The 17,601-nt window shown below is 37.2% G+C and overlaps 1 protein-coding gene across 1 annotated transcript; it reads right to left on the reverse strand.

Moving 5' to 3' along the window:
- Nucleotides 1–4,774: 4,774 nt before the first annotated feature.
- NEUROD4 (neuronal differentiation 4) lies at nucleotides 4,775–14,463 on the reverse strand. Its single transcript, XM_007518131.2, has 2 exons — nucleotides 14,195–14,463; nucleotides 4,775–6,490 (listed from the first exon to the last, which is right to left on the reverse strand). The coding sequence occupies exon 2, from the start codon at nucleotides 6,479–6,481 to the stop codon at nucleotides 5,486–5,488; it is 996 nt and encodes a 331-aa protein (XP_007518193.1). The 5' UTR covers nucleotides 6,482–6,490; nucleotides 14,195–14,463; the 3' UTR covers nucleotides 4,775–5,485.
- Nucleotides 14,464–17,601: the final 3,138 nt, after the last annotated feature.

Consider the following 17,601-nt stretch of genomic DNA (forward strand, 5'->3'; position numbering starts at 1 on the left):
GTAATAATTACCATTTATTAAATACTTGCTATATCCTCTAAATGTTATATCTCAATTAATTAATCAAAATCATCCTTTAAGGTGGGCAGGGAGGTGATTCAGAGAGTAGAGAGCATATGCTTTGCAAACTTGAGATTCTTAGCACCGCATATAGTCATAGTGATGCTCTGGTCTCTCTCCCTCTCTCTCAGCATCTCTCTCTTTCTTATTATATGAATGAATAAATAAATATTTTAAAGAAGCCCCATAAGGAAGTCATTACTATTATTACCACTTTAAATGTAAAGGAACTGAGACTTTGCATAATTAATAAATTTTAACAAAAGTTACTCACTAAGCAGTATATTACATAACTAAAATATTATCTGTTGGGTCCCAAAGTCAACACTTGTAACTGAGCCCTTGAACAAATACTACAAGTTATACAGATATGAAAATATCTTTTGACGATAGGTTGTTCCTATCTTGATAAATTTTATTGTTTTTATGCCTGTAGTTCTAAGTTAAAACTCTTTCTAATGCTCTAAAATTATGTACAGTGACAGAAGTAAGATGAATTTAAGTCCTCTGAAAAATTGATGCTTTCAGGAAACAAAACATTGATTTATGGTGTAGTCAGCATAGGCAGATGTACAACAGAAGCTGAATTTTTTATCAGAATAGAGTCTTCTCTCAGATCTAATTGCAGAACTTGGGCATAGGCTAGTATGGGAACTATATATTTCAACTTGGGAAATTCCAAACATTACTGTATTAAAAAATTAGCATGATAGTATAGCCCCTATAATGGTAACTTTGATACACAAATTATTTTAAAAAGTGACAAGGTATTAGGCATCCAATAACTGATAGAAGGGATTGTTATTGCTATCTGTTAGTTTATTTTTATCCCAGTGGATAGTCTTTGCAAAGTAAAGATGAACTTAATAGGTGTCAGATAGCATGGGTACATAATTATTCTGTTGGTACTATGAGAGATAAGAAAAATATAAATTATGTAATTTGATTTTGAAAATTATGAAATTTTGACATGAAATTCAAACCAGCTATAACAGAAAACTGGGAAGCTTTTACGACATGAAAATACTCCAAAGCATGTGCTGATAAAAAAAAAATTAATATCCAGAAGCCCTGAAAGTGATCCAGAAAATAGTGTTGGCCTCAGGCATAGGATATCTCTCTTTCTCTCCTTTTCACTCTTCTTTCTCATTGACAATTAAATCTTTAAAAAGAGCCATACCCAGAACAGAGGATAATGTATCTTAACGTGAGCATAATATTTGTTCATATATTCATAAAAGATCTATGGAAATGATTTCCTGTTTTATAGTGGTACTAGGAAGATGAAGAGTAGGAGTGGGATGAATTTTATTCTTCATTTTCTATATTTTTATTATAATTATATTTATTTTGTCACCAGAGTTATCACTGGAAAAATAATCCACTGTTCCTGCTAGCAATTTCCCTGTCCTTTTCCTTTTTTATGATAGAGATAAGTTGACAGGAAGAGAGAGAAAAAAGAAATAGATACCTGCAGCACTGTTTCACAGTTCATGAGGTTTCTCCATTGCTGATGGGGGCCAGGGAATTGAACTCTAGTCCTTGTGCAAAATTATGTGTGACTCTACCAGGTTTGTAACACCAAACCTCTGTTTCTTAATTTTTTAATTTTATTTATTTATTTTTTTGCCTCCAGGGTTATTGCTGGGGCTCAGTGTCTGCACTATGAATCTACTGTTTCTGGAAGCCATTTTTTTTCCCTTTTGTTGCCCTTATTGTTTATTGTTGTTGTTGTTATTGTTGGATAGGACAGAGAGAAATCAAAAGAGGACGGGAAGACAGAGAGGGGAGGGGAGAGAAAGCCATCTGCAGGCCTGCTTCACCACCTGTGAAGGGACCCCTGGCAGGCAGGTGGGGGTTCGAACCAGGTTCCTTACACCCGTCCTTGTGCTTTACGCTATGTGTGCTTAACAGGCTGTGCTACCGCCTGACCCCGTTTCTTAAATTTTTTAAAATATTTATTTATTTATTCCCTTTTGTTGCCCTTGTTGTCTTATTGTTGTAGTTGTTTCTTAAATTTTTAAAGCCAAGTTTCCTTTTTTTCATTAACCAACTCTGTTTTTATTAAAGTTTATTGTCATCATCATTATTTTTATCATCAGTGTTTTGTGCATGTAAGAAGAGATTCTGAAAAGTTAAAATTGGAGAAATCTAGAAGTAATCAAAAGGTTTTAAGAAGCAGTTACCAAACAACATACTTCCTAATTTTCTAAAGTGTTAGTATGCCCACCTACATAATGATAATAGTTCATTTGCCTATAATTCTCCTCTCTATGGCTTAATGGTTTAGAATACCCATGTACGAAGCCTCTATCACTCTTAGGGGCCTTTTTAAAAAAAATAGAAGGTGAGTCAGAGAGGGATAAGAGGAGAGAAAGAATAGAAAAGGAGAGACACTTGCAACACTGCTCTATCCCTCATGAACCCCCCCCCCACCTGTGTAGGTATAGACGGGGTCTTAAATCTGGGTCCTTACCGTGCTAATACATGCACCCTGACAGGTGTGCCACCACCTGGCCTCTGGAAGGTTTTTTTTCCCCCTTAGGTGCAGATTGTGTCATGGATTGTGTGAAAGTTCACACTCCTCCTTCTAGATAATTAGTTTAGCCCTTTCAATTCTGATGGCAGCTCAGTTGAAATGTGGATTGTGTTCCTGACAAACTGGCCTGTACTCTGCTGACAGCTCACAAGATTGTGAATCCAGGAAAATGAATGAATAAGAGTGAAGAAAAAAGAAACTTCTAAAGACTGACAGTACAACACATGGTCTATTAAGAATCACAGCTTTATTTTTTTTCTAGGAAAAAAAGTGAGGAAAATGGTTTGTTTTTTTCTTACAAAAATTTAAGCAATTTCTTACCTTTATTTGACAAATTTCCCCAGAAAACTGAGACCATTCTGTGTTGGAGAGTAAAACCCTTCCAATAAAGTATTACCAAACTTTAATTTAATTGTAAAGTCCTTCTACACAATTCCAGGGAGAACTGGCTCTTGAATATTTTCCTCCCCAATAGCATACAACAGATTCAAAAAATATAACTGGCTTGTATCTTAGAGTAAAGGGAATAAGTCTACAAAGAGTAACTTGAATAGCCATTCCTATTATTGTTGCTGTTCCTAAAATCATTACAGATGACTCTGCACTAACTCTCTCTTCTACCCCAAGCTGATATTTCTAGTGCAATTATGAGCTAGTTTCCAACTGGAGCTCTAGGGTTTGCAAGTACACATACAGGACTCAAGGTGTTTGTATGAAAGGGAGGGAGAAATAAATTAAATAAATAGTATCTAATAAATAACTCTGACAATGTTCATCATCTACAAACTCAAGTGCCAGAAAATGCTAGCTTTCGAGAATAGATCCCCGTCTCCTAACCACCACAGTCACTCATGAAGGCAAGTGCCAATGCAGACTCACAAAGTACAAAGATGGCTTCAGAAGGCATTTCACTTGCCTATTCCCTGTAGGGCAAATGGTGGTGATGGGAACCAATTTTATGGCTATTGTTGTTTAATACCTCTACAAACTTTCATCCAAGTCAACTTACAAACCAGGGTGCAAAAAGAAAAAAAAATCATGGGTAGTGATGGAGACAAAATAACTTAAGTGTCAAGGAGATAATAAATAAGAAGGTAAAAAGGTCAAGCTACAGGTAGTTTGTCAGGTGATAGGGGGAAGCTGAGCTATAGAAACTGACATACTCATTAGCTTTATTCATTGGCCCTGATTGTGCACACTGATCCTAAACTCACCTTCTCTGGCAGGAACAGGATGTGACACACTGCCACATAAACCACTTTGGGTTTTGGTTTGCTTTATATAATTGATCTGGCATAGGATATAGAACAGTGAATTTACTCAGATCATATTTCTCCAAAAAATTGAGAAAATTAGTACTTATATAAAGGAAATAATTATATGGGGAAGGAGCTAGATGGCAGTTACACCTGGCTAAGCAGTCACAGTACAGTGCACAAGGACCGAGGTTCAAGTCCCTGGTCCACCTGCAGGGGAAAGTTTCACGAGTGGTGAAGTAGAGCTGTAAGTCTCTCTGTCTTTCCACCTCTCTATCCCCCCTCCCCTCTCAATTTCTCTCTGGCTCAGTCCAATAAAAAAAATTAAAGAATTATATGGAGTAAAAAAATCCTGTCAATCAGGATAAATTGGTAATGAAGACCAAGATTGGTTAAAAAAAATCACTGCCCTTGGATTTAATTTCTGCATTTCTAGTACTCTCTATATTAAATTTTAGATGTGAAGAAGAAAGAACAATCATCCTGGGGAAAGATGGAATTTTGTAGATATATTGGGGGAAATCAAGTTTATTCAGTTAATTAGTGTGTGTGAGCTTCTAGAAATATGATATTGGCATGAGTTCAGCTCTTTTAACCACATGAAATTCATCTTGCCCAAGAAACTCTAGTGACTTTTCTAGAGGCAAGTATGAGCTAGAGAGAGTTCCTAAACTGGTTATTTAGCAACTGGTTATTATTGCTTTTTAATGTAGCTGGGTTGTTACCTAATTTCACGAGCAGCACCTGAGCATCATCAAAATGAAGTACAAGAAATGATGACTTCTCTAAGTCCCATTCGTTATAGAAGTCTGAGGTTTCAGTGACTTACTTGTCTCATTCCTAATACTGAGAAAAGAAGTTCAGTGCTACCAAGAATCAAACTAGGTTGAGATTCTTATTATGGGTCTCAAATTACTAACAGAAGTGCCTTATGGAACATGCTTTGTAATTCACAGTGACAACCGAGTTAGAATTTTAGCCTCTGGAGTACATGTTTAAACAGATGGAAAGAAGCCCTATCAGTAAGTCTAAACTTTGCATTTATGAATTGAGAGCCATACACCGTATGCTCCTTTTGTAACTATTTCCTTATCACACAATGTCTTCTATTATTGCTTAATTTTTCTGTTCCAAGATGCATAAATGCATGATCACTACAATTACAGAATTCAAAAACTGTAAAGAACTTTAGAAATAAGCTAAGCTTAGAATAATCACTTATTTTTTATCAGTAATTAAACAGAGACCCAAAAATGGAAAATTACTCAGTGAGTTTTTGGGTTTTTTCTTCTTGTTGTTTGTTTGTTTGTTTTTGCACCACTAGAACAGGGTCAGGGGTCCCTGTTCAATTTCCACATGACTATAAACAGTCAAATAATTCTACTTGAGGACCCCAGTAAAGAAACCCATATAATATGAGAGGTTTATGAGATGAGAGTATAGCAGGTGTAGGAGAGCCTACATGAACTGGCACCATTTTATCTGACATAAGGATCCCACTTAAGGTCATTGAATCTTCAGGCTGGTGAAATGGCTCACAGGGCAGAACATCAGACTTGAATCTTCATCTCATACACGTGGATTTTAGGAAATACTGCCACATAATTTCTGAAGTGTTTTGTATATTGCCCTAATCAGTGAAGATTGTATTGAGTTGGGCCCCAATGCCATGGTGGGGGTAGGAATCATACGATATATCTATGGGAACATCATAGCGAGACGTACCAGCCTGAAAGGGAGCTGAATGCACATGCCCTGAGCTTAAACTTGCAGAGGGGTAGTGTTGTATGAAGTTGTAGGATTTATCCAGATCAGGAGAGCCATCTTGCTTCAAAGAGAAATTTCCACTGATGCTTAGTGGTGGAGTAAGTGGGCCCTCGTAAGGTGGTGTACTGCAGTCAGGTGGATGGCTCCCAAAGGATGATTCTCCCAAATTCTTGAACACTGGAGGTTTGAGATTAATGAGATGTGTTTCCATATGGCCATAAGGGGGGCTGGGGAGCCCGGGAGACTGATAATTGAAGTTATGGACAGAAATGGCAGAGTCACAAATAGGAGACTTGTCCTCATGCTTCTCAAGGAGCACAGACTGAGGGCCCATCTGGAGACATCCAGCCACCAGGTTACTTGTGGGCTGAGAGAGTCCTTTACAGAGCATCTCCACAAAGCCCTTCCCTTCAGGTGTCTGACCAGTTTCCAGGACCTCAGACAAAGCCCAGATATAGTTCCTGGCCAATCTAAGAGTCTCTATCTTGGAGAGCTTTTGGGTCTTAGAGTAACAAGGCATAACTCTCCTCAGATTGTCCAGTGCATCATTCAGGCCATGCATTCGAGTCCGTTCTCTAGCATTGGCCTTGACTCTTCGAGCCCTGAATCTCTCAAGGCGAGCTTTTGTCATCTTCTTTTTCTTGGGACCTCTTCTTTTAGGTTTCTCCCCATCTTTGTCCTCCTCTTCCTCTTCATCAATACTGTCATGCTCTTCAGCTAGGCTGCCAAGCATCCCATCATTGGATAGTCTTCTCTCCTCCTCCTTTATCTCGTTCTGAGAACCCAGACCTTTATCCAACCAGGAGGATGTGCTGACCAACTCAGACATCTCCTTGGGTTTCACATAAGTTTTTGCCATCTCCAGGTTCTGGAAATCAAAGGAGTAGTGATTATTGTCTACAAATATCTGACTTTAAAACAAAACTATCTCTGTATACCTTGAATATAAAGCATGGACTTTGCATTAGGACTCAATTTAAAAGCACTTAGACTAAAGCTTCAATTCTAAATAGCTAATTTAAGGCTCAGATAAAATTTCAGAACATTTATTTAGTTATGACATATTACAAAAAAATCAACTTTAAAAAATGAAAACTGACAGGATTATTTATTGCTGTGCCTAATTCTATTTACTCAAAAGTTCTTTATCTCATGGATATTTTATAGAAAACTAACTTGTATGTCAATTAAGACATTTTTTTCTTTCCACAATTCATTTCATAAATGGAAACAGTTAAGATACATATATATATATATATATATATATATATATATATATATATATGCCTTAAGTGGTCAAATCATTGTCCAAATAGAGAAACTTCTAAAAGCTAGAGTAATTGTGATTATATAACACATATAGTATAGCTAGTTCAAAATGGAAATTATATCAGACAATAATATATGTCAACCATTATGTCATGGCAACATAAAATGAGTGAAATATGTAGTCAATTTTTGTATGTGTCCTACAATGACCAGTTCAGCCTCTATTTAGGAGTATACCATATACCTCCAGCCTAAATCATTCCAACTGTTAATGATACTGCCAATTGTTGGTTTCAAGGATGTCCTAAGAATTAGCCACTAAATAGCTAAATAGTGAGCACAAAAAAATGACCATGAAATAGTTCTCTCATTAGCACCAGAAGAGCATTTTGCTTTTTAGTAAGCAAGTACTGTGTGATAATGTCTAGTTTTAGTGGTGTTTGAGATATTAGAGACACGGTGTCTAGAAAGCATTAGGGAAAGAGATGAGGGTTACTGTTGGTCATCTTTCAAAGTTACATATTTCAAAGTTATATATTGAAGTATTTTAGTGGGTCAGGTGGTCGCACACCTGGTTAAGTGCACATGCTACAGTGTGCAAGGACCTTGTTCAAGCCCCCAGTCCCCACCTGCAGAGGGAATGTTTCATGAGTGCTGAAGCAGTGTTGCAGGTGTTTCTCTGTTTCTCTCCCTGCTTTCACCTCCTCTCTTGATTTCTCTCTGCTTATCCAACAAATAATAATTAAATAATGAAAAGCAAGTACTTTATTTGCACATGCCTCTGATAAGAATATGGCAGCCGGATACAAACTAGAAATCTATTAATCCTATTCAAAACTATATTCTTAGAATAAATACTTAATTAGAAATGTTTTAAAATCTATTAGAAGGCTGGGGAGCTAGTATAGTGGTTTTGCAAAATACTCTTATATCCAAGGCTCTAAGATCCCAGGTTCAATCCCCAGCCAGAGCCGAGCAGTATTCTTATAAAAAAATAAATAAAATAAATAAATGTAGAACAAATGCTTAAAAAAACTTACTTATTTCAAACATAAACAAGGTGTTATTCAGACAAGCATGTAAATAATCTAATTAATTTATTCACCTCATAGGTATTGTTTTATCAAATGTTTCTATAACATTTGCAAGCCAGAAGAAACTAATGGTTTGGTAAACATTTTAAATTCAATTCTGGAAGACTTTGAATTCTTTTGAGATTTATATGTGATTTGTAGATACATAATTTACCAAATGAAAGTATTTGATAAGTATCATTGGGGCATCCCAGTTCACTAACTAATCACAGAAACATTCAGCCCAGCATCCCTTTTGTGACTCAAAAAAAGGGGAGAATTATCAGTGTTTTTTTGATACTTGACACTTGAACTTCAGATCAATGAATGCAGGGATTAGTACATAGCTTTTAGAAAATATATTATTTGATTTGCTTCTAGTAATCTGAGCTTGTTTTTCTTGTAACCTCATTTACCTCCTATAAATAATTAATGTTACTGCATTGCAAAAGCAGCCTAGGTTTCATGTTAATCAGCACAGAAATCATGTCAGCTTGACTTACTCACTTAATAAGGCTTCGTGGGTAAGCAGCTTTATTGAAAACACACATTGGAACCTATTGGTCAACTGGCTGCCCAGGCCAAGTCAGAAAATCCCACTTTTAATATGGATGATGGAGCTTGTGTGCTGAGCTGCACTTCTAACTCGGGCAGATATCCAGAGGGAGGGTGAAGGATCTAATTAACTTTCTGTTAAAGTAATACAGACCTTTCAGAGGCAGGTGCACTTTGAGACCAAAGCGGATGGAGTGGTTTTGGGTGACCTAGTGTTCCACACATTGTTATAATATTATTTGTGTTGCCTATAGCAAACCTTTGAAAGAAGTAGAGATTATTCTCCTCACTTTATGGCTGAGGTCACTATGGGTCACACGGATTAAGTGATGAAACTGCAGAGAAACCTTGGTGGAGCAGAAGATAAAACAAATTCTGGTTCTAAATCATAGGTTCTTTAGTCTTTTCTCCATTCTTCTTCCATCACAGTCATAAGAAACAAGAAACCACCTTGACTTCAGCAGATGAGAGTCAGCAGATTTTTATCCAGAGGAAGTGATCGGCAACCAAAGGGATGTGAGTTCTAGTATTCTCTATGGTGTCTTTTAACTCATCCTACAAATTGTTTTCTCCCATTTTTTCTTGTTTCACTCACTCAGCAACTCCCCTCTTTTTCTCACTCTGCTTCTCCCTCTTGAATCTCTTCCATCTCATTCTCTCATCTGCTCTGCTTCATTATAATTATCACAGGATCATATTTGTGATATCATATGCATGTAAATAGAAGAAGGGGGGGAGATGAAAAAGAAGAAAAGAGAATCCTGGTTTGTCCCTGAAACTGAATCACATACTTTATGCTTAATCTTTATATTTTTTTGCCATTCCTATTTCCACACCTCTGAAGTCTAATCAGATTCTGTCACTGCTTGTCACAATAAAATAATGGGTTTGACATGCTGGGGTTATGGACTGACCTGTCAGTGCCCATATTCAGTGGAGAAGCAATTATAGAAACCAGACCTTCCACCTTCTGTAACCCCATAAAGAATTTTGGTCCATACTCCCAGAGGGATAAAGAATAAGGAAGCTTCCAATGGATGGAGATGAGATGTGGAACTCTGGTGATGGAAATTGCGTGGAATTGTCCTCCTTTTATCCCACAATCTTCTCTATCATTATTAAGTCACTAATAAATAAAAATATAATAAAATAATTGGGTTTAATAGAAAAAGTACCCTTTGCCTTTCACATAATTTGGTTGTTTCTGTAAGTGTCAAAAAAAAAAACTTTCAAATCAGATTGTTGGCAAGTATCACGGAAAAATAACTAATTCATTTTGGTTTAATAAAAAAAAGTGGACCAATTTTCATCTTTGTAACTTTACTAGCTATAAAAAAAAAGATAGAGATGTATCAATTTGACATCCTTTTTTCTTTTTAAGTTTTTTAAATTTACTTTGTATTATCTGCATTTATTTATTGAATAGAAACAGCCAGAAATCAAGAGGGAAGGGGGTAAAAGATTGAGAGCCAGACACCTGCAACACTGCTTCACTACCTGTAAAGCTTTCCTCTTGCAGGTGGGGACTGGGTTCTCCAACCTGGGTCCTTGCACATTGTAACATGTACCCTCAACCAGCTGTGCCACCTACCTGGCCCCTACTTACTTTTTTTTCACTATGCCCTGGCCCATTACCTCTAAAAGAATCTTGTCACTATGTAGTGTAGTTTCAAAAATATGGAATCTGGATAATATACATTCTTGTTGTTTTCATTGTTGTTGTTGTTGTCAGGGTTTTGATGCTCCAGGCTAACTTTTTAAGATATAAAAGGAAAAGGAAGAAAGGGGAAGATACCACAACACCAAATCTTCTCCCAGTGTGGTAGGGGTCTGTCTTAAACCTTAAGGCAGGTACCCTCCCAGGTGAGTTGTCATGAAGACCCATGATTCCCATTCTTGTTCCAAAATCTTCTAACTACTGACAGCTGATCTCAAATGTACTATCCTATCTCTCTGATACAAGAGAAATAAGATAAATTTTACATGGTTCTGGCAAGAGAGTAAGATATAATTTTAAATCTAAATGCTATAAAATATTATTCATGTGTTTATCTTTTATTTATCCTCAGATTTTCTTATCTAATTCATTAATACAAAAATATTATTTCTCATAGATATATAAGTAAAGCAGAATGGATTGGCAACTGTGCCTCATTATCTGAATGGAACCTCCTCTAATTGGCTCAAGTCATTTTGACACTACCCAATAGCCTGTCCCTTTTCCCAATCGCAACTAAACAGCACAGACTCTGGAGTAACCTTAACCAATTCAAATTTCAGCTCAGATAAGTGATCTTGGGCAAGTTTCATTACCTGTCTGCACCTTCCGCCCCTCCTCTTTAAAATGGGTCAATTAATATCTATAACTATCTATATACGGGGAAAATGACTCACGCAGGAGGACAGCAGACTTGCATGTGCAAGGTCCCTGGCTAGATCTCCCACAGCACCTTTGAGCAATGCTCTGGCCTCTCTCTCTCTCTCTCTCTCTCTCTCTCTCTCTCTCTCTCTCTCTCTCTCTCTCAATGAATTAAAAGGTAATTGAGTAAGAGCTGAATAGAGATGCACTTAGTTGAGAGCACATGTTATAGTGTTCAAGGACCCAGGTTCAAGTCCTAGTCCCCACCTGCCTGGGCGAAGCTTCACTAACAGTGAAGCAGTGCTGCAAGGTCTTAATATCTCTTTCTCTCTCTCTCTCTTTTCTCTCTCTCTCCATCTCCATCTCCCTCTCTCTCTCCCCCTCCCTCCTTCCCTTTCTCTCTCCTTTTTATATCCCCCTCCCCTTTTTATTTCTCTCTGCCTCTGTCCAATTTAAAAAAAGAAAAAGGTAATTGAGGAGATAGTTTAGAGTTAGTACACAGGATTTATATACCTATGGCCCCAAAAGTCCCAGGTTTAATCCCCAGCACTTCTGTATGCCAATGCTGAATGATGCTCTGGTCTCTCTTTCTCACTCTGCCATTCTCTCTTATACATATAAGTAAATAAATGCTTTTAAAAGTATCATTGTCACTAGACATCATAAATATGAAGTGAGATGATATATTTAAAGTATTTGATGTTATATAAGTGTTAGATAATATTGTTTCTAAAATTCACCATGAGTTTTTCTGGCCATAGGGACAAAAAACTATCAAAATCTGTGATTTCATATAGAATTTATGCAAAAGTGGACAGTGGCTCTAACAAGTTGCTGTCTTTCTTTCTTTCTTTCTTCTTTTTAATTCTCAGATGTACATACTCACCCACACTGCTAAAGAAACTAAATATTGGAGCTTTTTAGCAGCTTCTGATACTGGATCGACTAAAAGTCCTTCCACCATAAAAAAAAAAATGGATTCTTTTCATTTGGTTTTATAACTGAGACATAGTGGTTTACAGATAGTTTGTAACAAATTTTCAACTTCATGCACTGTCTGAAGGAATACGTGCAGCCCTTGGCACCTATATGTCTTTCCTTTAAGTCTGATTTATCAATATTGTGGATATGACTTTCCTACCAGAGACAAATACCAGAACCCTGAGGAGAAATAATGAAGTTTTTCTCAATTAGAGAGAAATAAAAGTCAAAAGTGAGTAAATATTTAAAAAGAGGAGAGGGGAGAGGAGGAGGAGAAGAAAGGAAGAAAGAAAGAAAGAAAATATTTCCTTTGAATTTCTTCACCTAGACTGTATCAAGAAATCTAGCAGAGTAAAAGAAAGAATAAAAGATGTTTTAGATTTGAGAGTTGAAAAAAATGTGTGTACTGAAATTCTGAGTTTTGATCAAGAAAGGCACCTTGGTTATCTCCAGAACAGTTATCTACTTCTATTGTGGATTTTAGTCTGTTAATGAACCACTTTTGAGGTGTGTTGAAAGAAGATCGCAACTAAAACCTTCTTCCACCATTCATTAAATGAGAAAATGAGAACAGGAAAAAAATTTTTTTCATTATTTGTTTAAAGAAGGGAGGAACAATATTGTGTCTTCCCTACTGCATTTAGTTTTTATTTTAAGAGAGAGAGAGATAATACAAGTACTTTGCAAAGCTGCAATGCAAATTTAAGGGTTGGTTATTATTTGATAGAATTTATGGTAAAATCTGTACCACCATTTGACAAAATATTGTCATCTATTATTTTTAGTTTGTACAATTCTTAGGAGAAAATCATACTTTAAAAATATTTAAGAAGCCAACTCCAATATAACAAAAAAAAATTATTCTGGAAACTAGTCCCTTGCCCCAGTATATCCTTACCCTAGAAAGCCCATTTCAAACTCTGACCTTGGTCTGTGTATTTCCTAATGCACCTACATAATATAGCAGAATTTTTCTTTATTTAGAATACTTCCATGAAAACTAAAGAATAACTAGTCCTCTCAAATTCTCAACATTTCTCCTACTATTTTTGTAACTAGTTCTAGTAAATTGCTTAGGGTGTAATCATGACTAACCAAATTCTGAGGTCATCAGGCCTTACTACTAACTCCATAGTTACCCTAGAATTTACCCTGTCCTCCTACCAATACTCATTTTGTTATGGACAAGTTTCATTTGATTACTAACTGGGTAAGGAGTATTTGCCTCTCTGTTTATGTTATTTTTTTCCTTTGTAAAAGCTGATTGTGTTTGTTTTACCTCCTTGTCCTTTCACTGAATTCTAAACATAACAAAATAACAGAACAAAATAATACTTCACTTAGAGTTGTACTATTCTTGCACTCAAAAGACAGAACTAGAAGTCTGTGAGCAAACTAGAATGCTCAAAAGTTGCACTGCTTGATTTTCCTCATATACAAGGTTATGCTCTTCCACTTTCCCTCTTGGCTGATATGTGTATCCCACCTGTGCAGCCCTGATCCAGCACATTCATGTCACACTGCAAGTGTCAGATCTGCAGATCTTAAAGGCGAATGAATATTTACACACACAAAGTGCTCAACATGTCACTTCCTCTTCAAGTTCTTCAACAGTACAGTTTTGGTCCTTGTGATTATTGGAAACTTGTGATTATTATTTTCCTAAACACTTTTTCTGCTGAATGAATGATAAATGAGATGAGGAGGAAAAAATATATATATACACAAGGATCTAATACATCCCATCTGAAATAACTATGGAAAAGTAAAACTTCCCCGCACTATCACAACTACATAAGGATTTTTAGCAGATCAAATTATGACAGCACTGAGAATAAACCCCTATGGTTATTCAAAGCACTCTTCCATTCCTTACTCTGTAAGGATTGAAATTCCCCTTAACTTTTCAAAAACACCTAAAATTCTGTGAACAGAGTTGTGATGCTTTTTTCTCGTTCTTTTCACCTACTTGCTGAGTCAACTTGGAAAAGTAATATACTTTTGGACACTTTTTTTTCTGTGTTAGTAAAATGAGAAAATGGTTTAACAGAAATTAGGATAATATAAGATCTCTACTTCATAATGATGATTGAGAGTATCTGAGTCACATTTTTGGTGACAAGTCCCATAGGAATTAGTAATATTCTTAAAACTTCAATATATGTTCCTAAGAGGGCCAACTGGCTCTCCTCTGCTCAGATCTCTTAAGTACTATTCCCTATTCCTTTCACCATTAGTCTTGAAGAACTGTACCTCACTCCAACTACTCCTCTAAGTGATGGGAACTTCCCACAAAAACTTTAGTAGTCCCACCCCATACCATTCAGTGGCTCACCTTTGTCGGTGACAGATCCTCTTGTAAACTGTGTGAATCTGTGTCCTGGGAGAGAATCAGAGAAGCCTAGTCCCTTTCACCATTAGATCACAAGCTTAGCAGGTGTTTTTAGCGATCCATATCAAGCCTGTCACTGCCCTTTCTGGTTCCTCTGACTGCTACTTATTCTACTCTTTTGGAGCTCTCTGCTCCTCCAGGACGCCTGAGGTTGTAGCTGATTTAGGGAATCTTCAGAACCTCCTCTCCCTGGCTAGTTCCCAGACTGAAGCTTTCAGGACCACAGCCTCTGGGCAGCTCCAGCTTCCTGGCCAGAGGCTGGGAGTTGTGGCAGTTTTGATTGCTCTCTCAGCTGAAGGGGTGGGGGAAGCAGACAACAATCTAACTCCGCCCTTGTCCCCGCAGAAAGGCACGCCTACTTCCAAAGACTCCTCTGGCCTGGTCCAGGTTTGCCATACACTTGTATGTATGTATAAGCAGGCATAGAGATTGGTGGAAGGAGAATGTGGGAGGAGAATTGCCGAAACGGAGATCTATGAGAAAGAGAGAGAGAGAGAAAGGGAATAGGAGGAAGTGGAGGAGGTGGTGCTGGTGGAGAAGGATGAGAGAGCTGGAAATCACTATAGTTAAAAAGTAGGAAAGAAAAGAGGTGGGAGTGGAACAAAATAGGCAGAGATAGCAATTTAAACAGAAAGCAAACATAAACAAATGAAAAGACTAATCCATGGCTGAAAAGAATCGAAAAGTTGAGATAATATATAAGATATATATTCACTTATGTCATATATGTATATATATACATGGACACAGAATCATTGACTGTTACCTAACACATATGGGTCTGTGCCTTTGCTATAAAACTTCAAAATTTAGTGAAAACAAAGCAGTATCTTTTTTTTTCACATGTGTAGTTTATTTTTTATTTTTTATTGGGCATATTAATGGAGTTCAGTAAATACAGTGGTTTGTACATGTGTAAAATTTCTCAGTGTTCTGCAAAGCACTCTCATGCCAGTCTAGGTCCACCTATATCACCTTGTACCAGAAACTGAAGAGCTCCCTTCCCCCTCCCCACCACCACCAGAGTTCTTTACACTGGTGCAATACCCTCAAACCCAGGCCATGTTCAGAAGGCAGTATCTTCTATCCCTTTATGACTCATTCTCACAGTGTGCTGCGGTAGAGGAAGATGACAAGTTAGTGAAGAGTGTAGTTTCCTGACACCTATCACAGGGAGGCATGAAACTGTATACCTGTGGTATCTTATTAATCTTATAAATCATCAGTTTCTTGGTGAAGCAATTCATTAAAATTTTTAATAAAAATGATAAACTTGGAATAAAAAAGTCATATAAATCAAAAATGACTGGCATTATGAAGCAAGTTTACATTGCTGAAAGAGAAAAATAAATACTACTTCTGGAAATATTTAAATAAAATATATAGATACTTTGTGACAGAGGGCTAAGTATGGGACCTTCAATATAAGATAGGCTCAGATTTAGAATACTGTCTTATGTGAAACTTGTTCAAGGTCAAATATACTTTGAGTTTGGTGCTGGCAAAATAGCTCACTTGGATAGTAATTCTGCTTTGCCATGCTTGCAACCGAAGTTCAAACTCAGCTTCTACTATACTGGAGGAAATTGTAGTGCTGCTATGAGATTCTCTCTCTCCCTCTCTCTCTCTCTCTCTCTCTCTCTCTCTCTCTCTTTCACACTTTCTTGCCTTCTTTCCTTCCTGTCTATTTGGAAAAGTTAGTGCCAGAGAGGTCATTCCCCAGCAATGACACACACACACCCCAAAAGTGCCCTTTTTTAAGGCAGAAAAGATTTTGTCATTTCATAGTTCCAGGGAGGAATGGAGAGGAAAAGAGGTTTGGCTTGTGTGATTAGCTAAATGATATTCAGTAAGTCAAACTCATATCTGTTAAGTTTTCACACCTGTAAAATCACCAAAACACTGGTGGTTGGTGTTTTTGTTTTTTGTTGTTTTGTTTTTGTGTTTTTTTTAATCACTAGCAAAATGGAAATCTGAAAACTTTTGTCTTAAATTGACAGGAAGAAATTTCTCAAAATTTCTTCAAAACTTTTCTTTCGTAAGTTGGAATTTGTTTTACTATCAGTGTCATTGGCACTGTGTCTACTAGAGATTAAGAACTATAAATATGGGGGCTGGCGGTAGCACAGCGGGTTAAGCGCACATGACACAAAGTACTAGGACCGAATTAAGGATCCCTGTTCAAACCCCTGGCTCCCCCCTGCAGGGGTGCCACTTCACAATGGTGAAGCAGGTCTGCAGGTGTCTCTCTCTCTCCCTCTCTGTCTCCCCATCTCTCTCGATTTCTCTCTGTCCTATCCAACAATAATGACAATAATGACAGCAATAACAACAACAAGGGCAACAAAAGAGGAAAATAAATGGCCTCCAGGAGTAGTGGATTCATAGTGCAGGCACCGAGTCCCATCAATAACCCTGGAGGCAAAAAAGAACTATAAATATGTCTTATAAATGAATTTTATGTACAAAGAAAGGTGAAGTTTACTATAAAAGATTATTTCACCACCAGTAAAGTTGAAAGGAATACCTTAAGCTGGAAATGACTAATTTTTATAAAATTTTTAAAGTAGGTATCAACATGACTCATTCTTCACAGAAAACATAAATAAAAATTTTCCAGTTTTCATAGGAAATTCTTCATTCTCAACACATCTTTAGCTCTTACTAGTCTCTTTTGCATCTCAACCCAGAAGTATCATGGTGAGTAAATAAACTTCTTTTCGAAGTAACTACTATCACATACTAGGAATGGTAGATTTCTAAAAACCACATCAGAATTCAGTCCTCAGTCAGAGAAAGTTAATCTATGGAATAATTTGCATTTAGGATAGAGCTGCATTAGGCAGTAGTAAAATTCTTTGATGCCCTGCTTTGTGTCTCGGAAGCCATGTCCACAGATGGGTGGGGGAGAGCTGGTGATAGCGGTGTTACTGGTGCCCTGCCTGGGAAATGTTCAGAGGGCAGGAAGCAGTGCTGGATTAGCAGAAAGGTGAACTATTGAGACAAAGTTGAGGGTGGGGACAGAACATTCTGTGATGCTCCTTGCTTTCTCTGATAGATGTAAAACACTGGCACAATAGGATTAATTCTCAGAACATGCTCAATTGTGTGTGTGTGTGTGTGTGTGTGTGTGTGTGTGTGTGTGTGTGTGTGTGTGTGTGTGTGTGTGTGTTGGAGAGCACTGAGGACATGAATTTTCTTTTAAAAGATGTCTTTCGCTGAAAGAGGGTGGAATCTATTTCATCAGGGTCACCCTCATCACAACTCCTGGACAGTTGCCTCCTATTCAGCTCTGAGAGGGCAGGAAGGGGCAGGAGGGGTTGTAACAGTCAGCAGAAGCAAGGGGGCAG

Source organism: Erinaceus europaeus, chromosome 7, assembly GCF_950295315.1.
Source record: "Erinaceus europaeus chromosome 7, mEriEur2.1, whole genome shotgun sequence".
NCBI lineage: Eukaryota > Metazoa > Chordata > Mammalia > Eulipotyphla > Erinaceidae > Erinaceus > Erinaceus europaeus.